The 23163-nt window shown below is 50.6% G+C and overlaps 1 protein-coding gene and 1 pseudogene across 3 annotated transcripts; one reads left to right on the top strand and one right to left on the bottom strand.

Moving 5' to 3' along the window:
* Positions 1-6717: 6717 nt before the first annotated feature.
* On the bottom strand, positions 6718-9905 carry LOC112315453 (large ribosomal subunit protein uL11-like; annotated as a pseudogene). The gene is made up of 2 exons (XR_002975900.3): positions 9706-9905; positions 6718-7327 (listed from the first exon to the last, which is right to left on the bottom strand). The product of XR_002975900.3 is annotated as a large ribosomal subunit protein uL11-like (transcript).
* NPR1 (natriuretic peptide receptor 1) lies at positions 9449-22567 on the top strand. 2 transcript variants are annotated; one of them, XM_053915807.2, is made up of 22 exons: positions 9449-10655; positions 11419-11618; positions 11980-12093; positions 12508-12643; positions 13008-13099; positions 13853-13988; positions 14189-14273; positions 15099-15219; positions 15641-15715; positions 15859-15936; positions 16342-16446; positions 16696-16770; positions 16873-17029; positions 17308-17463; positions 17731-17899; positions 18602-18748; positions 18829-18952; positions 19103-19171; positions 19488-19662; positions 19862-19960; positions 21660-21751; positions 21907-22567. In XM_053915807.2, the coding sequence occupies exons 1-22, from the start codon at positions 9944-9946 to the stop codon at positions 21967-21969; spliced, it is 3180 nt and encodes a 1059-aa protein (XP_053771782.1). In that variant the 5' UTR covers positions 9449-9943; the 3' UTR covers positions 21970-22567. The 2 variants fall into 2 exon arrangements, with proteins under 2 accessions (XP_053771782.1, XP_053771783.1); XM_053915808.2 differs by having other exon boundaries at positions 9450-10655; positions 16699-16770.
* The last annotated feature ends 596 nt before the right edge of the window (positions 22568-23163 follow it).

Here is a 23163-nt window from a genome sequence, read left to right as displayed (position 1 = left end):
TCGGTGTCCCTTTTTCACCCCCCGATCAGAATATCTACTTTTTCAGTAAAAATTAACGCCATCTCTCTACTTTTTTCCTCCCTCAAAAATGCAGCCTTTTGAAGCTGTTTTCCCCATCAGTAAGTGAAATGGGGCAATACGCAGAAGAAGCGGCTTTGAGAAAGGGAAGCAGTGTGTTGGTTGAATCGGAGCGGGGAAAGCAGTGATGGTGAGGGACCAGAAGGGAAACTGACACAGCTTCTGAGACAATTCAGAAAAAAAGCAAGGGAAATAGCAAGGTGGGAAGGACCCTACCCATCCCCGTTGCCCAATTTCCCCCCTTTTTTCTTCTTTCCTCACTCGATAAACTGGCAGATTTCACCTTTATGCGAGGTTTCACCATCCACGTACACGGGTATACTGTATTTGCATTTAGATTAATCAGATTACTCTGTGCTTTGTCCCTCCTGTAATACTTCCTTCCCGTTTGCCTTCTTTTGCACTGAATAGTTTATTATTCCCTCCCCGCCTGTTAATTGACAGTTACACTCTTTTTCTCCTCTTATAGTGACTACCCTAAAAATTACAACACGCACCCTTGACTTAGCAAAGTCTAATTTTACGTAATACTTTTACCCTCCTCGTGGAAAATGCAGGAATAATTTAATTCCATTTACCACCATCACTGTCTCTAGAATTATATACTATTGCTGTTGTGTGAGTCTTTTAAATACTTTATTGATATATGATTTATTACAACAAAATGCACAGATCTTAATCCCACAACTCAATTATGTTTGAGTAATTATTACGTCTATTTAACGAACACCCAGGTTAAGATAAAGAACATTTTTATCACCTCAGAAAGCTCACTCATACCCTTTTACCCTGCCCCTAGAGGCAATCACTACTCTGATTTCTATTATCATAGAATAGTTTTGTCTCTTCTTGAACTTCACATAAGTGAACCCACATTGTATGTGCTTTTTCTGCCTAACTTATTTTGCATGGCACGTTTCAAGATTCTTCCGTGTTTTTGCGTTTATCGGCAATTTTTCCCTTTTTATTATGAGTAGCATTCCATTGCATAATTATACCACAGTTTGTCCTTTCTCCTTTTGATGAATTCAGAAACTCCAACTGGCTGAGATGCACGCAAACACATTTGGGTTGTTTCAAGTTTGGAGACAGTATGAGTAAAGCTGCTCTGAACATTTTTGTACAAGATTCTTGTGGTGCAGATGCATTCACTTCTCTTGGGTAGGTTTAGGTGTATATGTGCACAGAATTTAATTCTCTCTATATTTTTAATACCATAAGGCATTAGTGTTTATTAATTAAACTAGTGGTCATATAGATTTAGCGTTTTTAATGTTCTTTATTCCTTCCTGCCACTCCAACCATTGACCTGGTATAATATTCCTTCTGCTCAGGAATTACTGCCCATCTGCTAGTGGCTTTCTTGGTTTTCATTTGTATGAATAAATCTTTATTTCACCTGTATTTCTTTTTCTTTTCTTCTTTTTTTTTTTTTTTCTTGGTAGACAGGTTTAATGATACATTGCTCTTCACACAGATGGCTGCAGAGGCTTTAAATTATAATCCAGGAATGTACAACTATGCAACACAGAGCAATTAGCCAGATCAAAAGTGAATGAATCTCTGGCTGGTGTGGCTCAGTGGCTGAGCACTGGCCTGTGAACCAAAGGATCACCAGTTCAATTCCTAGTCAGGGCACATATCTGGGTTGTGGGTCAGGAACCCAGTGCGGGGCATGTAAGAAGCAACCACACATTGATGTCTCTCTCCCTCTTCCTCCCTTCCCTTCTCTAAAGAAGTAAGTAAAATCTTTTAAAACAAAAATAAAATGGCTTCTTCTAACTACCCTGTAAACATCACAACTCTTCTTCCATCCAAAATGACTCTAATCACATGAAAACAGTTCATGTAGGGGAACTAGAAACCTAGCTTTATGGCCAAAAGTAAAAACCAAAGGAAAAAAATAGCAATGTGGTGGTTAGTTGGTGAAATCAGGGAATCTGGTGCCCTTCAGTGTGCTACTGTGCTCTTTTTACTCTTGCACTTTTTGTCCCTCTGCAGCCCATTCATGTTAGCTCTCAATAGGTTTGAATAAGCCATCTGAAACGTATTCACTTCTTTGGAGCTCACCACTGTGCTGATCTTTTTCCTACCAGTAGCTCTTAACAGACACTTGTCTGGGGACTCAAAACACTCTACAGAACCTTTCCTTGGAATGGGTTTAGTTTCCACCACAATACTTCTTCAGGATGATGAACACATTGCTGGACAACCGGCACTTCTCATAGAGCCCTTCTCGAAGAGCCTGGTCAACCCCGTCAGGAACTGCTCACTCTCTAGCAGAACTGTCTCAGCTCACTGGCTCCACTCTGCCCTCACCTGTGTTTTTGATTAGGAATTTTTTTAAATTTATTGATTTTAGAGAAAGGAGGGAGAGAGAGCGAGAGCAAGAGCAAGAGAGAGAGAGGGAAACATTGATTTGTCAATCCACTGATTTATGCATTCATCCGCTAATTCTTGTGTGTGCCCTGTCCGAAAATGGAACCCACAACATTGGGCTTATCCAGACAATGCTCTAACCAACTGAGCCACAGAGCCAGAGCAGGAGTTATTTTCTTTCAGCTCATTTACAATATTATTTTACTGTCTATGGCTTCCCTTTTTACTGTACAAAAAAAGCTGTCAATTTCTCCTTTGAAGGTAATTAATATTTTCATATTTTATTTTTAATATTTTATCGTTGTTCAGTTACAGTTGTCTGTATTTACTCCCCACCCTCTTTTTCATATTTTACAGTTGTCTGTATTTACCCCCAACCCTCTTTTTCATATTTTAAATTTTTTATTTTTTTATTTAAGTTCCTGCAGTTTCATTCTGATGGGTCTAAATATGGATTTTTCAAATAACTTGTCTGAGTTTTGTTGACCTTGAATTTGTGGCTTGACATATTTCATTTTCAGATTCTCAGCCATTATTTTTTCACATATTGCTTCTATCCTATTATTTCCCTCCTTCCTGGGCTCCAAATAAAGGTGTGTCAGACTTTATTAAGGTATCCCCTATGTCTCATGTTTTTCATTCCTTTAAATCTAAAAAAAGATTTTAAAAAATATTTTTATTTATTTAGTTTTAGAGGGGAAGGGAGAAAGAGGGAGAGAAACATCAATGTGTGGTTGCCTCTCGCAGGCCCCCAACTGGGGACCTGGTCCGCAACCCAGGCATGTGCCCTGACTGGGAATCAAACCTGTGACCCATTGTTTCCCAGGCTGGCACTCAATCCACTGAGCCACACCAGCCAGGGCTCATTCCTTTTTATCCATGCTTCATTCCAGGTAATTTCTTATGCCCTTTCTTCGGAATCATTACTCAATCCTCAGTCAGTCTAACTTGCTGTTAAATCCATCAATATATTCTTAATTTTGGCTTTAGAATATTTTGGGTCTGGGTTTTCTATTTATAGTTTACACTATTCTTAGGTTTTCCCCATGAGTGCAGCCTTCCAGGATCCTCACCCAAAACAGGAGAGTGGTTTACTAAGGCTCTCACCTTTGGGGACATTTGGACTCCAATTTTTGTCTCACTTGCCCCACACAACTCATTTTCTTCCACCAATTCCTCATCAGCAAATGGCCGCAGAGTAAAAACAGTTCCACTGCTGGTCTCAACTCTGCTTTCCTGTCCTTTCATGCTTGAACACCAATAATTCCTCACCATTGTACTAGTTCTTGATTTTTAAAGGAATTTTGTCTGGAATTCTGGCCAAGATGGAGGCATAGGTAGATACACTTCACTTCCTCATACAACCAAAAAACACAACAACCACCAATTAAAAAAAAAAAAACAGACCTGCCAGAATATTGAACTGTATGGAAGTCTGACAACCAAGGAGTTAAAGAAGAAACATTCATCCAGACTGGTAGGAGGGATGGAGATGGGCAGCTTGGGGCAGAGAGAGCTTGAGGTAGGAACAACTGGGGAATGAGACAAACTGAGCAACTCAGAGTTCCAACATAGAGACATAAAGCCTTGAAAAATCTGTAAAAATCTGAGGGGGTTGTGGTGGCAAGAGAAACTCCTAGTCTCACAGGAGAGTCCTTTGGAGGGATCCACAGAGTCCTAGAACATACACAAACTCACCCACCCGGGAATCAGCACCAGAAGGGCCCGATACACTTGCAGGTAGCAGGGGAAGTGACTGAAAGACAACAGAGCTGAGCAAGTGGCATTGTTCCTTCTCAGACCCCTCTCCCACATACAGAGGCACAAGGCAGCGACCTGGGTTGCCCCTCCCTGGTGAATACCTAAGGTTCTGCCCCTTACTACATAACAGGTGAGCTGAGACAAAGAAATATGGCCCAAGTGAAAGAACAGATCAAAACTCCAGAAGAACTAAGTGATGAGGAGATAGCCAATCTATCAAGATGCACAGTTCAAAACAATGGTAATCAGGATGCTCACAGAAATCATTGAGTATGGTCACAAAATAGAGGAAGAAGTGAAGGCTATGCAAAGTGAAATAAAGGTAAATATACAGGGAACTAACAGTGAAGGGAAGGAAACTGGTACTCAGATAAATGATTTGGAACAGAAGGAAGAAATAAACATTTGATCAGAACAGAATGAAGAAACAAGAATTCAAAAAAATGAGAAGCTTAGGAACCTCTGGGACAACTTTATTCCAAAATTCAAACATCCAACATCCAAATCATAGGGGTGCCAGAAGGAGAAGAGGAAAGGCAAGAAATTGAAAACTTATTTGAAAAAATAATGAAGGAAAACTTCCCCAATCTGGTGAAGGAAATAGACATGTAAGTCCAGGAAGCTCAAAGAGTCCCAAAGAAGTTGAACCCAAGGAGGAGCACACCAAGACACATCATAATTGCGTTATCCAAGATTAAAGATAAGGAGCCTTGGCTGCTGTAACTCGGTGGATTGATCGTGAGGGTCACCAGTTCGATGCCCAATCAGGGCACATGCCTGGATTGCAGGCCAGGTCCCCAGTAGCAGGGTGGGTGTGGGAGAGGCAACCACACACTGATATTTCTCTCCTTCTCTTTCTCCTTCCCTTCCCTTCTCTTCCCCTTATCTCCAGAAATAAATAAAATTAAAAAGATTAAAGATAAGGAGAAAATCTTAAAGGCAGCAAGAAAAAAGGAGACAGTTTACCTACAAAGGAGTTACCATCTCAAAAAAAACTTTGCAGGCAAGAAAGGGCTGGAAAGTATTCGAAGTCAAGAAAGGCAAGGACCTACATCCAAGATTACTGTATCCAGCAAAGCTCTCATTTAGAATGGAAGGGCAGATAAAGTGCTTCCCAGACAAGGTAAAGTTAAAGGAGTTCATTATCACCAAGCCCTTATTATATGAAATGTTAAAGGAACTTACCTAAGAAAAAGAAGATCAAAACTATGAACAGTAAAATGACAATAAACTCAAAACTATCAACAACCAAACCTAAAAAACAAAACAAACCAAGCAAACAACTAGAACAGGAACAGAATCACAGAAATGGAGATCACATGGAGGGTTATCAGTGCGGAGGGGCAGGGGAGGGGAGAGAATGGGAGAAAAGGTACAGGGAATAAGGAGCATAAATGGTAGGTACAAAATAGACAGGGGGAGGTTAAGAATGGTATAGGAAATGGAGAAGCCAAAGAACTTATATGTATGAACCATGGACATGAACTAAGGAGGGGAGGGTGGAGAAAAAATGGGCAGAGGGGCATAAAGGAGAGAGAAAAATGGGAAAACTATAATAGCATAATCAATAAAATATACTTACAAAAATAAAAAATTAAAATAAAAAAAATTTAATGCCAAAAAAGAAAAAACTGAGGTAAAATCCACATAACACAAAATTTCAAGTGTACAATTCAATAACATTTAGTATATTTTGTATACCTATGATTTGTTTTTTTAAATTAAACCATCTTAGTAGATGTAAAAAAAAAGTATTTCATCTAATGTTTTCATTTGTGTTCAGCTCAGAAATTAGACCAATTGTTTAGTCCACCATTATTGATGGAGGAGCTCAGTTATTACATTAGATTTGTAGCACAGTCATTGCTCCTGAAGTCCAGCTCCACGAATCCTATGACCTATTGGACACTTCCATTTAGGTTTCTACAGTCACCCCAAACCCAATAAACTAAAAATTTTATCGTCTCCCCAAAACCTGCTTCTTCAACTTCTCAACGAATGGGCCAATATCATCTAGACTTCATTTATCTGTATAGTGTCTTCTCTCCGTGAAGTCCAATTGATTGTACTTACAATAATTTATGCCTTTAAAAATTTAAGAGGGTAGAGCTCATGTTAAGTATTCTTAACACACATATATGCACATACAAAAACACAGAGAAACGTTTGGAGTTGACAGATATGTTTATTACCTAGATATTATGGTGATGGTTTCATGGGTGTATACATATGGCCAAACACATCAAACTGTATAGATTAAATGTATAGTTTCTGGTGCATCAATTATAGCTCAATAAAACTTTTTAAAAAATCTCCCTAGTAAAAAAGTTGAAGAAATTTTAAGATTTAATAATCTATGTCCTTCAAGCAATTTTCTATCGCCTATGAACTTTTGTTTTGTGATCTCCCCAAGAGTGTGCCTGGTGGTGTACTTTGAGGCTAACATTTTATCAAGGAAACTTACTACATTCTCCAAATGTTTTAAAATAATTTTGGGGGGGTCGTTAAGTGATCTTTAATTGAAATATTTTCCTTTGTAGTTCTTAACTAGCCGGGCACTCCACTGCACCACTACTGATGTCATCTATGATGTCATGAGGGTGGCGGCCATCGGCATTGCAGCCCACAGACTGGGTCCCCAGGATCTCTTTCATGGTTCCAGAGAGTTCTCTAGCCAAAGATCGGTGCCGCATCTGTCGGGCAATGTTGACGATCTCATCAAAGGTGATATTTCCACTGTGCTTAATGTTTTTTTGCTTCTTTCTGTCTCGTGGTGGTTCTTTGAGGCCTTTGACGATCAGGGCAGAGGCAGAAGGCACTACCTCAATCTGGGCCTGTCTGTTCTGAATGGTCAGTTTCACCGGGATCCTCAAACCCTTCCACTCACCGGTTGCTTTGGCGATGTCATCACCAACCTTTTTTGGAGACAGGCCCAAGGGGCCGATCTTGGGGGCCAGGGCGGACGTGGCACCGACTTCCCCACCGGTGCACCTCAGGTAAACGACTTTGATCGAACTTCGGCGGCATGGTGGAGGCGGCTGGTGTCGGATGAACCCGGATTCGGGACGACCGAAGAAAGTTGCACCTTTGCCTCCTCCGAGCCGAAAGCCTAAAGGTAAAAATAAATTTTTACATGTTTCTCTGTTATTGTTTTTTTTTTAAGAGAGAAAAGGAGGCAGAGAGGGAAAAAAAGGTTGATTGGAGAAACATCAATTGGTCGCCGCCTCCTGACTGGGAATCAAAACTGCGATCTTTTCATCTACCAGACACGTTCCAACCAACTGAGACACACCAGCCAGGACTAATATAAAATTTTAAGTGACTTGTTGCATATCAATAAAAAATTGGTACATCAAAAAAAATTAAAATCTTCCAATCTCTTATCCACCTCTATAGCCTCTGGAGCTCCCCTTACAGGAAAAAGACATTCCTATCACAGAAAAGCTTGCATGAGTTGCCCTCTGCTGCCGTTTTTTACCTCTTCCTCATTCATTCCTACATGTACACACCTTACACCATAAACCAGTGTTGAAATCATAATTCCTTACTACAGTCAGAAATGTCAATGAGTGAACAGGGTGGAAAAGAACCAGATGAACTAGACATCTCAGAGAGGTAATGGATACTGATTCCTGCTGAGTTATCATGGAGAGATGCAGGACTTCTATTAGCAGCTCTCCAGTATGTCGAGACAAGTCATAACTCCAAATACTCACATGTCATCTACTGATGTTTAAGCTTGGGTTATTAAATTAAACATATATACACCTCTGGCTGGTGTGGCTCAGTGGATTGAGCATTGGCCTGGGAACCAAGGTGTTGCTGTTTGGCTCCTGGTCCAGGCTAGTGCCTGGGTTGCGAGAGGACCAGTTGGGGGCCCAAGAGAGGCGGCCTGTTGATGTTTCTTTCGCATATTGTCCCTCCCTTCTCCTCTCTAAAAATAAAATAAATAAAATCATATATACATGGAGAAGGGGAGCATGCAGGCCAAACAAAACATGCCTGCCATCTGAAGTTGGTCCATGGGCTACTGTTGGCTCTTACCCATAAAAGTATTCAAAAATTTCCTAAAATTCTCTATATAAGAAATATACTTCAGTATTATGCTCTCTTTAGAATACTTTTCTCATCCTCTACCCTTGTTGAATGATTTCTCTTTGGAGTTTTTCCTGGTGCCAAGGCAAGCAGAATAGTCCTCATCTGGGCCTTTTAGCAATGTATCCGTCTCTATATTGTAGTGCTTAACGACAGTACGTTATGGTTATATACCCCCAATAGAGGTCCTCAGAGGTAGAGACTGAATATGTATTTCTCTTTTTACCCTCAGCTTCTAGTCATTGCTTAATGCGTACTAGGTCCCCTGCAACTGTTTGCTGACCGGAACAAGTTTGCTGACCTTGGGTCCAGGCCTGGGCGCAGGGTTGGAGAGGTTGTGGCAGCATACGGTCAATGACGCCTGCTGACCATTAGAGGGCAGACTGATTCCACAGCGGTCCTGACCAGCCGCGCAGCCGTCCAGGGCGGCCAAACCTCCTCCTCTGCGGGTCGTTTCCAGCACTATTTCTCACCGCCACCACAAAACTCATTTTAACAACCTTTCTCAACACAAAACACATACACAGTCACATTCCCAGAGCGGCCCTGAGGTCACCCCCCTCTCGCCTCCAACCACCCGCGCGCTCTCCCTCCACTGCCTACACCACTTTGGGAACTAAAGAGTTAACTCCACACTTCCACCTGGTCCTTTTTCTCCGCCGATTCGCTTAATGGGGGAGTGAGGGGTGTCTTAGATGGGCTGGATCACTGGGACCTTGGGCTCACCTACTTTAACGTCGTTTCCAGAAACATGTCTGTCTCAGACACACACATATTTTCCCGCGGAGATCCCAAACCAGCCCGTCCTTCCTCCCCAGACAGAACCGGTGAAAACGGAGGAAGAAGGTAGGAGTGCAAGAGACCTCTGGTTGTTCCCACACACTTTTCTGTTCAGTTCCCCTTCACATTTCTGCGAAGGAGCCCCTTCCGCGCTGCCACCTGTCTGATGGGGTGCGTGTTAGGCGGCAGAGAAGCTGGAAGAGGATCTATGCAGACAGCGCGCAGGCTGTGGTCACGGGAGAGCCCGCGACTTGGAGGCGGGGAGGAAAGAGTTAAAGATCGGGGATTGGCTCTGCTGTCACCGAGTATGGGAGGGGAAGCGTCCGGGAGGGAGGGTTTGGAGCTTGGCTCAGGTCCTCCCCAGTCCCCCCCGGACAGCCGGAGACTTGGGCCGGCCGGACACCCCTTCTGGCACACTCGCTGGGGCAGCGCTCCCGCACGCACACGACACTCACTCCCCTTTCTCCTTCCCTCGCGCCATCTCTCACCTTCTCTCCAGAGCCCCAGCGAGCACTCTTTTTCTCTCTCCTAACACACACACACACACACACACACACACACACACACACTCTCACTCGGGCCGGGCTCCGACCTTCTGCTTCTCGCGCTCACCTGCTCCGCAGCGCCCTCCACGCACCCCGCCGTCGCGCGCCCCGCTGGGGGTCCGCCCGCTCTCCCGCCCGCAGTGCACCCTTGGCGACCCTGATGGTGACCGTCGCAGCCGGTGGGGACTGAGTGCCCCGGGTGATCGCCCCGCTCTGCCTCACTCTCATCAGGGCGCACCCTGAGCCCGAGGGGACCGCGGAAGCCATGGTGGGAGTCCCCGCCCGTTGCGGTGCCCTCTGAGGCCATGCCGCGCCCCAGGTGCCCCACCGGCGCCCACTTGCGCCTGCTGCTGCTCCTGCCGCCACTGCTGCTGCTCCGGGGCAGCCACGCGGGCAACCTGACGGTGGCCGCCGTGCTGCCGCTGGCCAACACCTCCTATCCGTGGTCGTGGGCGCGCGTGGGCCCGGCCGTGGAACTGGCCCTGGCCAGGGTTAAGGCGCAGCCCGACTTGCTGCCCGGCTGGACGGTCCGCACGGTGCTGGGCAGCAGCGAGGACGCGCGGGGCGTCTGCTCCGACACCGCCGCCCCTCTGGCCGCGGTGGACCTCAAGTGGGAGCACGAGCCCGCGGTGTTCCTGGGCCCCGGCTGCGTGTACGCCGCGGCTCCGGTGGCGCGCTTCACCGCGCACTGGCGGGTGCCGCTGCTGACGGCCGGCGCCCCGGCGTTGGGCTTCAGGGAAAAGGGCGAGTACGCGCTGACCACGCGCGCGGGGCCCAGCCACGCCAAGCTGGGCGACTTCGTGGCGGCGCTGCACCGACGGCTGGGCTGGGAGCGCCGGGCGCTCGTGATCTACGCCTACCGGCCGCAGGACGACCAGCGCTGCTTTTTCATGGTGGAGGGGCTCTACGTGAGGGTCCGAGACCGCCTCAACGTCACGATAGAACACCTGGAGTTCGCCGAGGGCGACCTCCACCAGTACTCTATCGTGCTGCGGACCGTGCCGCGCAAGGGCCGAGGTGAGCGGGCACAGGGGTCCGTCGCTTTGCTCCAGAGTCTTCGGAGGTGCCTTCGGAAGTCCTCCATCTTCTCTGGCCATTCTTCTTCCTCTCCTCCTCCTCCTCCCCTTCCCCTTTCCCTCCCCCTCCCCCTCCTCCTCCTCACGGCTCCTCATTCCAATCTCAGCCTTTTTTGGCCTTTTTCATCTCTAAGTTTCTATTTCCTTCTCTTTCTCTATCCCCCTCTTTTCCTGATACTACGCCCTTCTCTTCTCACCTCCCCCACTCTCCCTCCTCCCGCTCACCAGTTCCTCCTGAGGTATCCGGAGGGAAGGAACGCCTGCTGCCACCCTGACACTTGCAGTAGGTCCCCGGCTTAGTTCCCATCCCTTTATCTCGCCTATTTTCTATTTCTACCCAACAGCCTATTTCTACCCTATTTCTTACCCCCTCCTCCATCTTCTCTTCCCATTGCTCCCACACACCCGCCGCTCCCCAGCTGACCCTCCTCTCCCTCCCACCTCCACTCCTGACCCCACCTTCCCTACCTTCAGCTCAGCAGTTCCTGCTCCCGCTGCCTCTGCTCCTTCTCCCCTCCCACCTTCTCCTCCCACCCTTCTCCATCTTCCTGCTGCCACAGCCTAGACTTAGGGAGCCAGGGGTTCCACCTGACTGCCACAGGGTCTCTGAACATCCCCTGAGTGCCCCAGCTTCCCTGTCTGAGGAGCTCCCTCCTCCAAGACCTAGGCTGCTTTTCTTCCTGACCACCCCTCTTCTTCCCCAGTTATCTACATCTGCAGCTCCCCAGATGCCTTCAGAACCCTGATGCTTCTGGCCCTGGAAACTGGTCTGAGTGGGGAGGACTATGTTTTCTTCCACCTGGATCTCTTTGGGCAAAGCCTGCAAGGTGCGCATGGCCTTGCTCCCCGCAGGCCCTGGGAGAGAGGGGATGGGCAGGATGGCAGTGCCCACCGTGCCTTTCAGGTGAGTGTCCAGGTCGGAAGCCCAGCTGTGGGACTCTGAGCTGGTGACGCATAGTTCTGGGCACTGGGTCCTGCCGTGTCTGAAAGGATTCTAGAAACGAGTTTCCTGATGCTCCCAGGGAGTTAGGTGACGAAGAGCAGGGATCTGGGGCCAGGGGTGAATGGAGGGCCAGAGGACTCAGAGCTGGGATAATGAGATTTGAGAGAATAGGCTGGACTTGGAGAAGCCATCCCACTGGATCCCCTGCTTTGGAGCAGATAACGCCTCACCCAGGACATGGGGTCCAGTTGAGGTGGGCACCAGGGTACTGGGAGGATCGGTCAGCACCCAGCTCACCCCTCTCCACTGACCCCTTCCTCAGGCTGCCAAAATCATTACATATAAAGAGCCAGATAATCCTGAGTACTTGGAATTCCTGCAGCAACTAAAACACTTGGCCCATGAACAGTTCAACTTCACCATGGAGGATGGCCTGGTAGGAGGGGGTCCTAGGACCCTCCAGTGTGGACCTTCAGCCCCCACTCCATGGCCCTCTGCCAGTCTCCACCCTGTTTTCTCAGGCACCCCAGTATCCCCAGATACTCCTTTCTCTCCCTTCCCACTGTTTCTGTGTCTCTCCTGCTGATGGGGGCAAGGTGTGGCTTTAACAAGTTGTTCAGCCTCTGCATCTCCTGTCCTTATCAGTCAAATGGGGACGATGTGTCCTGCCCTATCTGCCTAGCAAGATTCAAAGGTGTTATATGCAGAGGCATCTTATCAGTAGCAAAATCTGTCACGTGGGGGTGTTTTCTCCCATCCTCTTCCAAGTTCCCAGCACCTCCCATTCCTCCCCTCCCCTCAGCACGTGACTCTGTACCCCACCTCAGGCAGGCTCTGCTGGTCCCTGCAGGTGAACACCATCCCAGCATCCTTCCACGATGGGCTCCTGCTCTTTGTCCAGGCAGTGAGAGAGACTCTGGCACAAGGGGGAACCGTCACCGATGGGGAGGGCATCACTCAGCGGATGTGGAACCGAAGCTTCCAAGGTCAGGACGTGGAGGTAGCAGTGGGCTGCCTTGTGGTGCATGCACCAAGCAGGAGACCACGAGAAGCCTCTAGTCTTGCAGCAGAGCTAGTTACACCAGTCTTTTCCGCTCTTCCACAAGAAACCTCCGCAGCTTTCTTTAGGCCCTCCTGCCCCATCTCTCTTGCTCCATCAAGAAGTCCTTCTGCGTGTCCAGCCCCAATCATTCCTGCTGCTGAAGTGTCTGTCCCTTTTGTTATCATTCCATATATATGTGTTAGGAGGGCAAGGCAGAGGCCATCAAGGGATGGAGACGAGGTAGGGCAGTGGTCCCTGCACTTCCTTCCACTCGCTCAAAACACAGCAGTCTTTCTCCATGCCCCTAGGTGTGACAGGGTACCTGAAAATGGACAGCAGTGGAGATCGGGAGACTGACTTCTCCCTCTGGGATATGGATCCTGAGACTAGTGCCTTCAGGGTAAGGCTGTGTCCAGAGAAGACAGGGCCAACAGAGAAAGACGTCTCGCCCTTCTGACTCCCCCCACAGCCCTGCCAGGGGATCTGTCTGCTCTGTGACCTGCCATGCTTGGTCACTTATGGGGAGCTCTGGATTGAAGAGATCTGCTCTAGTCTGGGGGAGCAGCCAGAATGTTAGGGGCTCACGGGCAATACCCTTGGGGAACCCCATGTCTGAGGAGGCAGCGCAGCCCCGCTCCCTGGAAGCCCGGTGTCTCCTAAGGTCAGCAGAAGCCCTCCCACAGAGACAGGCAGCTCAGGGCCAAGATGGACACACATGTGCAGCTGTCAGCACCGTCGGGAACAGGAAGGGGCCGAGCACAGGCTCCAAGGAGCGGGTCATCCAGGGAAGGCTTCTTGGAGGAAGAATACATGGATAAGGCCAAGAATGTGGACTGAGAACACTGCCTTTTCCTGTTTTCTATGTGCTCCAAACTGCCTGTGTATAGGGCTAGGGTTCCATATTGAATTCTCTTTGTATGGAGTTTTTCTTATATGGAGGTTTTTTTTTCCCCTTTGAAGAGTTTTCAAATTTTTCCATTCTGATAACATGGGGCATTGGTATGGAATGCATCCACTCAGAGGAGGGATCTGGTGCATAGCTGACAGCCCAGACACAGGGCCTGGAAGCAGAGATGGGGTAGGTGGGAGGCAGGACTCTTCCACGGGACAGGAGGCCTTGCCCCCACCACCATTCCTGCCCTCACCCCTGTAGGTCGTTCTGAATTACAATGGGACCTCCCAGGAGCTGGTGGCTGTATCAGGGCGCACACTGCACTGGCCCCGGGGATACCCGCCTCCTGACATCCCCACATGCGGCTTTGAAAATGAGGATCCCACCTGCAGCCAAGGTGCCTGCCCCTTGCCACCCAGGCCTCTGTTCTGGAGCCACTGGTTCCCCCCACGAGGGGTCAAAGAAGCACTCCTTTCCCACACTGAGCGTTTTCTTCCCTTTATCCATCATCCTAGTTCACTGGGTGACTCTTAGGAGGTTCTTTCTTCTCTGTCTAACCAAAATCTTTCTTGCTGCAACTTGGACTGTCTCCTACAGCCCGCTTTTCCACCCTGGAGGTGCTGGCTTTGGTGGGCAGTCTCTCCCTGCTCAGCATCCTGGTCGTCTCCATCTTCATATACAGGTGAGCCTTGGGATGAGGGTGGTGAGTGAGGCTGGGAGACCTGGAGCACTAACCTACCTCAGGGGGGGTGGCAGGGATCAAGAAGGGAGAGGGAAGAGTGAGGGTACAGCAGGGCAAGGCCCATGGAGATGGGGGAGAAAAGAGACTGAAAAACCTTAGGATACAAGGAAGCGAGGAGGAGGAGGAGGAAACAGGGGAAGGAGCGGCCAGGAAAGCATGGCAATCCCGGAGGAGCAGAGCAGTTGGGGGAGTGGTATCATAAAGGCCTGGATTCTGGCCCAGGGGCTGGTTTGTCCTCCCTACTCTTGTAGACCGGATGAGAAGCAATGGTTCAGACCCTTTGGGATTGGGCCCCGTTAGCAGAGCAGGGGTGATGAGCCCTGTGTGCACCAAGAGAGTTAAAGGAGCCCTGCTCCTGCCTTCCAGTGGAGCTGAAATGAAAGTTCAGGAGAAGTTAAGGGCAGAGGGAAGCGAGGAGGGAGGGAAGAAAATCAGTGCTCATCGATCATATGCTCTGTGCAGACACTTCCACACAATGTTCTTTCATTCCTATAACAATGCTTTGCAATAAGTATCGAGTCCCCAGTTTCCAAATGAGGACATTTGGACATGAAGACATGAAACTCAAAGAAAAGAAGTGACTACCCAGGTCCCAGTGAGGCAGAATTCTCCAAACGTTTAGCACCGACGACAATCCTGAAATCTGCCTCTTAGCATAGCAGTGGGGCTGTCAGCACACACAGTGGTCCCAGGGCTCTATGAAGGGGCTGCGGGACAGAGCACTTTCCCCGGCTCAGGGGCTCAGTTGCCAGTTTCCTGCTCCAGGAAGATGCAGCTGGAAAAGGAACTGGCCTCAGAGCTGTGGCGGGTGCGTTGGGAGGACTTGGAGCCCAGTAGCCTTGAGCGGCACCTCCGGAGTGCAGGCAGCCGGCTGACCTTGAGTGGGGTAAGAACACTGGTACTGGGGGGGAAGTGGGGGGCAGCTGGGTACCTGGGTATGGGGCAGGGGGAGGGCAGTGTCTGATGGGTAGGGGAGAGAGCAGGGAGCAGGGTTCTAGTCCCAGCTCTGTCTTCACTTGCTGTGTGACTTTGGACAAGTGACAGTCCTTCTCTGAGACGACCTCGGGTAATGATTATATTTACAGAGCCTCCCTCAGAGAGCTCTTTCAAAGGTTGATGATAGTATATGTGAAAATACATTAAAAGAAAAAAGTAACTGAGTAGAGGACTTCATGGTGTGGAATGAGAAGCAGGGAGAACAAAGATAAGGCAGGGTAGGGGAGACCAGAGCTCAAGCTACCAGCAGGGAGATCCAGGCCCCCGTAGGGCCTGTGGGCTGACATCCCTTCTGCTCTCCATTCCTCCAGAGAGGCTCCAATTATGGCTCCCTGCTCACCACAGAGGGCCAGTTCCAAATCTTTGCCAAGACAGCGTATTATAAGGTGGGCCTGGGGGGCTGGGGCAGGGTGTTCTCTAACAGAAGATGGGGGAGGGTGCCAGAGACAGGGGTGGGCTGTGAGGAGCAGCTGGAGTCCCAGGGCACTGGGCCATCTCCTCACAGTGACGGTCTCCATTTCTTGCCCAGGGCAACCTCGTGGCTGTGAAATGTGTGAACCGCAAACGCATTGAGCTGACGCGAAAAGTCCTGTTTGAACTGAAGCATGTAATGTGGGGAGTGAGGCAGTAGCCTGGGGGAGTGTCCCACCTGGGGGACACAGGGAGGTTGGCCAACAACACTGCTTAAGGGGGACCTCAGGGTTATCAGTAGCCTTAGGATGGGCCTCTGAGTATTGTGTGTGGTGGGAGGGGATCATAGATGGAGGAAGGTGCTTGAGGGGCCATATTTGATGCCCCTGGGGAGTGGAGGGCTTAGGAGGCTGAGGGAGAAGGGAACAGATCTGGGGGGAAGGTAGGCGAAAGAGCATGGCTGGGAATCACCAGGGAAGGTCCTGGAATGTCTGCGGAGAATGAACAGAGTTAAGAAGGGTGAGGGGTCCTTGAGAAAGGGGGACAACTTGGTGAGGAGTGAGGTCTCTGTCAGGCTCCTGATGCTGGCTTCCACCTGTAGATGCGGGATGTACAGAATGAACACCTGACCAGGTTTGTGGGTGCCTGCACTGACCCCCCCAACATCTGTATCATCACAGAGTACTGTCCCCGTGGGAGCCTACAGGTGAGGTGACAAAAGGGGTGTCCGGAAACCTGGGTCTAGCCCTGGCTCTGACCCTGGCCAGTTTTCTGACCCCAGGCAAGCCTGTCTCTTTCTGACCTTTATTTGCTCCATCTGTCAAATGGGAGTGGGGAGGGCAATGGCACTAGAGTAAATGCAAAGCTATGTCTTGTTCTGGCAGCCCTGCACAGCAGAGGGCTCTGTGCCCCTTGGGGGGCTCTGCAGGGCACAGGTCTGACTCTCACTGCCCAGCAGGACATTCTGGAAAATGAGAGCATCACCCTGGACTGGATGTTCCGGTACTCTCTCACCAATGACATCGTCAAGGCAGGTCCAGGAGAGCCCACTGGATGTGGGGGAGGCATGCTTCTCTGGCTGTGGTTGTGTGTCCCGCCCATACCCAAGACCCCTGCTTCCCACATTCTCCAGGGGATGCTGTTCCTGCACAATGGGGCCATTTGCTCCCATGGGAACCTCAAGTCATCCAACTGCGTGGTAGACAGCCGGTTTGTGCTGAAGATCACTGACTATGGCCTGGAGAGCTTCAGGGACCCAGAGCCAGAGCAAGGACACATCCTCTATGCCAGTGAGCTCAGACCCACTCTGTCCCCAACCCTGACCACAGCCCAGCCCAGCAGGGAGACTGAGGCCTGGCCTCAATGGGCTTGAGCATGCCTCTCTGGACCCCTGCTCAGTTCATTCACCAACAGAAAGAAGAGTCAGACGAAGTGGTGTCCAGGCCTCTTCTAGCTCTAGCACTCAGTGTGGTGTCTCTACATCAGTCCCAGCCAAATCTAGTTACATCCTTGTTTGCCTTTAGCTTTGGGGCCCTTCACCCTGTGTCTCCTTACCTCTGACCTGCAGAAAAGCTGTGGACAGCGCCCGAGCTCCTGCGAATGGCCTCGCCCCCAACCCGGGGCTCTCAGGCTGGTGATGTGTACAGCTTTGGGATCATCCTTCAGGAGATTGCCCTGAGGAGTGGTGTATTCCATGTGGAAGGTTTGGATCTCAGCCCCAAAGGTGAGAGGACCATGCTGTCTCCTAGCCCTGCCACAGTCTCAACTAACCCCAGCCCTACAGAGAGAGACCCCTGGAGATACCACCACATCTTCCTTCTGGAAAGTTCAGCCACCCATTGCTCCATTGCTGCCAGTGACCCTGACTCATGACTGGCCCAGGACCCTACAGGGCTCCCCTGCCCCATGCCCTGGTCCTGGACTTCCCCACCCCATATGTTAACAGGCCTTTGGCTGACCCACTGCTGAGCTGCTTCCCCCCACCACACAGAGATCATCGAGCGTGTGACTAGGGGCGAGCAGCCACCCTTTCGGCCGTCCCTAGCCCTGCAGAGTCACCTGGAGGGACTGGGGCACCTGATGCAGAGGTGTTGGGCAGAGGACCCACAGGAGCGTCCGCCCTTCCAGCAGATCCGTCTGATGCTGCGAAAGTTTAACAGGTCACCCGCCTTAGTCATAGAGCAGCCCCAGCCTCCCGTGCCCCTCCACCACCAATAAGTGCCCTAAGTGAGGGCATTTAGTCTCACCCCTGCAGCGGCAGAGGGAGCCACTCACAGCCCCCCTTACATAGCCTACTGAAGCCACCACAGCCTCACAGTCCCCGTTGTGAATACTGAATGACCCAGCTGTCCCCACAGTCCCTTACCTCTCATACTCCTCTCCTCCAGCAAGGAAGTCACCCCACACCCTTCCTGCCTGGCCTCCAGGGTCCCTAGTCTCCAATGGTGTGCAGCATAAATGGGGCCTCTCTGCCCTCTGCAGGAGCTCACCCTGTGAGCTCACCTTCCCAGCGTGCCGCCTGGCCCGGTGCCTCCAGACTCCACTAAGCCTGTGTGCCCTCCCACTGTTCTCAGTCACCCCTGTCCCTTTCCTCCTCCTCCACTTCCTTCTAACTCACTGTTTGACAAAGTTGAACAAAACAGCCAGTATGCCTAAAGCTTCATACTTAACCCTGGCATCTCAAAGATGAGCTGAACTCTCCTCCTACCCTTTGCCACTGCCACACCATCCTGCTGTGCCCCTCAACCTGCACTCCCTCCAGGGTCCCCACTGCAGTTGGTGGGGTGAAGGCCCGGGGCGGGCACTTGGGGTAGGACTTGCTGCTCCCCTCTCACCCCTGCCCGCTGCCCCTTGGCCCTCAGAGAGAACAGCAGCAACATCCTGGACAACCTGCTGTCTCGCATGGAGCAGTATGCCAACAACCTGGAGGAGCTGGTAGAAGAGCGGACCCAGGCCTACCTGGAAGAGAAGCGTAAGGCTGAGGCCCTGCTCTACCAGATCCTGCCTCAGTGAGTGCCCGTGTCTGGTGATGTGCACCGTGCCACCCCTGTGCCAACCCCACCTCACCCTCTGATCCCTGACCCCTCAGCTCAGTGGCTGAGCAGCTGAAGCGCGGGGAGACAGTCCAGGCCGAAGCCTTTGACAGCGTTACTATCTACTTCAGTGACATTGTGGGTTTCACAGCCCTGTCAGCAGCGAGCACACCCATGCAGGTGAGTCAGGGAGCAGCCCACTGGTGAAGACCAGGCTGGTGTGCTTGGCCTAGTTTCCATCCCATAGGCCTACCTTCTGGTTCTGCTTTCCCCACCCAAGCCCAGGTGGGGTCTTTACTCCCCACTCCTTTTGGCTCTCTTCCCTGCCAGGTAGTAACCCTGCTCAATGACCTGTACACTTGCTTTGATGCCGTCATAGACAACTTTGATGTGTACAAGGTGAGAGTGGGAGTGTGGATGGGAAGGGACAGAGAGTCTTCTGGACAGGGTCAGAGAAAAGTGAAGGGCAGAATGAATCAGTCTTTAAGAGAGGAGACCAAGGCACATGGGGAGAGACAGTGTCACAAGGAGACCAGGAGCAGGCAGAGAAACCGCTGGGGGGTGGGGAGGATGGAGGAAGGGAGGTGGGAGGGAAAGCCAGCGACTAGCGGATGGGGGTACAGAATGACGATGGCAGTGCACGAAGTGTTGGGAGCGGCACAGGGAAGAGACAGTTCCAGCCTGCAAGTCCTGAACCCTCTCCCTGCCCTCACAGGTGGAGACGATCGGCGATGCCTACATGGTGGTGTCGGGGCTCCCAGTGCGGAACGGGCTGCTGCACGCCCGAGAGGTGGCCCGCATGGCCCTGGCGCTGCTGGACGCTGTGAGCTCTTTCCGAATCCGCCACCGGCCCCAGGAGCAGTTGCGCTTGCGCATCGGCATCCACACAGGTGAAGCCACCGACAGTGCGGGGAGGGGGCTCCGGGAGGCCGAGCTGCGAAAGTGAGGCTCGTTCCCACCAGCCTCAAGATTCCACCTCCCACCTCTCCATGAGTGCCCTAGCCCCGCCCTGTGGCCACCCTGTAGGCTCCCACCTCCCTCCCTTAACAACCTCCAGCCCCCCAGCTGATGGGCTTCCGTTCTCTCCAGGACCTGTGTGCGCTGGTGTGGTAGGGTTGAAGATGCCCCGTTACTGTCTCTTTGGGGACACAGTCAACACGGCCTCAAGAATGGAGTCTAACGGAGAAGGTATGGTGGCCCTCTAGATGGGAAAGGAGGGCAGCGTAGCTGGAGTCCAGGAAAGTCCCCCTGGACAGCTTGTGCCTATCCAATTCCTGTCCCAGCTCCTAGCCCTCTGTCCTCCCAGGCTCCCGCTCCTAAGGGCTCAGCCTGGGTAGATCACCTTGAAGTCTAATCAGAGACTCAGATCTTAGCTGCCCCATCTTTCCAAATGTTTGGAAAGTCTTTCCAGGCCAGTGTTCACCAGTTGCCAGCAGGAATCCCACATTAAGAGCCCCTTTGCTCCTCTTGGGGGTGGTATAGAAGACTCAGAGCTGCTCATTTGCGTGTGAATCTCAGCTCTGCAACTAACCTGGCTCTGAGTTTCAGTTTTCCTCATCTGCACAAATGAGAACAAAATACCTGCCTCAGTGGAGTTGTATGAGAAAGCCATAAACATGAGGAACACGTAATTGTCATTCAGCTTGTCTGAGCCTCAGCTGTTTATCTGTAAAATGATGCCTGTCTCAGGTTGTAAAAAACCTAGCACAGCCCCTGACACACAGTAGGGACCTAATGCTTGCTCCCGCCCCTTCCTTTGGTCCTGCTTCCTAAGTTGATCTTCTGCCCTCCTGCTATATTCAACACAATTCAATCAAGTAAACATTTATTGAGCAACTACTGAGTGCCAGGCCCTGGCGTACTGAGAAGACCCAGACCCACAGTTAGCTGGAGGGGACATGCAGATCCCTTCCAAGCCGCATGCGGGAGAAGGGCTCCTGGGAGCTGAGAGGGGCTCTGGTGCAGCAGGCATTCCCTGGGCACTGAGGTAGAGAAAAGCCTCTCACTGAGGCCCAGTCCTGACGGAGCACCTTTTCAGAAATGGTTAAACAACAGAACAAGCTCACTGTGATGCAGACCCCAGGAGTACAGGGGGTGTGTCCAGAGGGAGGTCACAGAAGAGAAGGGGTGTGGGGATGCCCCGTCAGAAGTCCAGAGGCCTGGGTGTGACCTCAGCAGCCTGGGAAGATCGTCTCCCCTAGGCCTCAGTTACCTTAGCTAGAAAATGAGGATGGTGAGTTAATTAGCAGACAGCAACCGCTAATACAGTGCTTCCCATGTGCCAGATTGTGTTTACTTTATGAATGTTGAATTTAATCCTCACAGCAAGGCTCTGAGATGGGCATTGTCACTATCGCCACTCTACAGACTAGGAAAATGAGGCCCAGAGAGTTCCTATTACTCCCCCAAGCAAGTGTTCACACTTGGCAGAGCAGGATCCAAAGCCTGAGCTCCCGACCAGCTGTGCTATATGATGTTTGTCTAGAGCCTGGTGATGCTCTGGAGTGCCAATAGAACTTTCGGCAGTGATGAAAATGTTCTCTAATGTGTGCCGCCCAATCTGGTAGCCTTTTCACAGGGGGCTCTTGATCACTTGAAATGTGGTTTTGCAACTGATGCATTGAATTAACTGCATTTAGTTTTAATTAATTTAAATAGCTACCGTGACTCTACTCTTCCCTACCAAGATGGATAACACAGCTCTCAAGTTCTAGGGGAGAGGCCAGTATGGTCAGACACCACATGGAGAGGGTGGGACTCTGAATTAGGAAGCTTTCTGGACAGAAAAGGAAGAGCATCTTTCTACCCCCACAGGGCAAGTCCCTGATTTGCCCTGCTCCCTTCCACTGCATCCTTCACCTTCCCTTCTTCTCCTTATCCTACTCAGCCCTTAAGATCCACTTGTCTTCTGAGACCAAGGCTGTCCTGGAGGAGTTTGGTGGTTTCGAGCTGGAGCTTCGAGGGGATGTAGAAATGAAGGTAGAGAAGGAAGTCCCTACCCTCACCACCCCTTGAGGTCCCAGAGGGAGCTCCTCTCCCCGAGGCCCCTTCTCAAGTACCCATTCTCGCTCCCATCATTTGGGAAAGCAGGCTTGCCACTCCCCATCCCAACCTCCTTTTCTTTTTCCCACCAGGGCAAAGGCAAAGTTCGGACTTACTGGCTCCTGGGGGAGCGGGGAAATAGCACCCGAGGCTGACCTGCCTCTCCTGCTGGCCTTCCATACCTCTCTTCCCTGTGCCAGAAGTGACAGAGAGGTCCCACCCTCACCCACAGCAGCCCCACCGTTGCCAAAGGATCAGAGGAGTGGTGTGAACAGCTCAGGTGTGCTGACTCCAGTGGAGACACCATGTGACCTCTGAAAGAGGACTGGTGTAGGGGAGAGAGAACTCGAAGCTCACAGGACCAGACCAGAGCACACAGTCATGCCCAGTGGCACACACATAGGCACACACACCGGCTATCCGCCCTGACTCAGGCCAGCCTGCGGTGTGGATTCCTGGACCCACCTGCCCCTTCCTGTGCCCTCTTCCCTCAACTTTGCTACACTGTGACTTTTATGGGGAGGGGGAAGAGCCACCGTAGGGGGGAATAGGAAAAGGGACTATAGGTGAATCTAGGGGGTGGGGGGAGTCCACACCTGGGCCTAGCCCACACAGGCCACAAACACCCCTCTATCTCCCACCACCCATCATTGGATACACTGTGGAGGGGAGAGGCGTGGCATGGAGGGGCTGAAGGCCTGTATGCCTTGCTTCTCCTGTGAGTGGAGACCATTAAAATTTTTATTCTAGTGACAGTGTCTGTTTTTGAGGGAGAGAAGGTTGCCAGAAGACTCAGCCATGTTCTCCACCCTTTCTGTCAGATAAAACATTTTTCTCAAGCTGGAAACAGCCTAAGAATGACCCAAGCAGTGCCAACATTTTGGTCCAAGGACCCATTCATACCCTTAGGGGTTACTGAGGGCCCCAAAGAGCTTTTGTTTACGTGGGTTTATATCTATTGATATATACCATATTAGACATTAAAACAAGCCCTATTAACTCATTTAAAATAACGATAAGAAACCCATCACATGTTAGTAACTTTTTACCGCTTTATCAAGGACATTTTTAAGAGAAACTGGCTTGCTTTTTATTTTTATTTTTAACTGCCAATATGTGGTAATGAAGACTTCAATGATGCGTGTGGCGCTACTGCCTTGACTCCTGCTGAGACTCCGGGCGTTTCACCCCGGCTGCTGGAGCACCCTCAGAGCATGGAAGTCAGTTGGGCCTCATGCCTCCCTTGAAAGGGTTTTGGGGACTCCCCAGGGGCTGCGGACCACACCTTGAAAACAGCTGCTTTATAACCCAATGCCCGGCACACCGCCGGAAGAGGAGTGATGGCTGAA

This window comes from Desmodus rotundus, chromosome 12 (assembly GCF_022682495.2).
Source record: "Desmodus rotundus isolate HL8 chromosome 12, HLdesRot8A.1, whole genome shotgun sequence".
In the NCBI taxonomy this organism is placed as follows: domain Eukaryota; kingdom Metazoa; phylum Chordata; class Mammalia; order Chiroptera; family Phyllostomidae; genus Desmodus; species Desmodus rotundus.
Note: the sequence above shows the minus strand (reverse complement) of the source record. Positions and strands in the feature narration are given on the sequence as shown.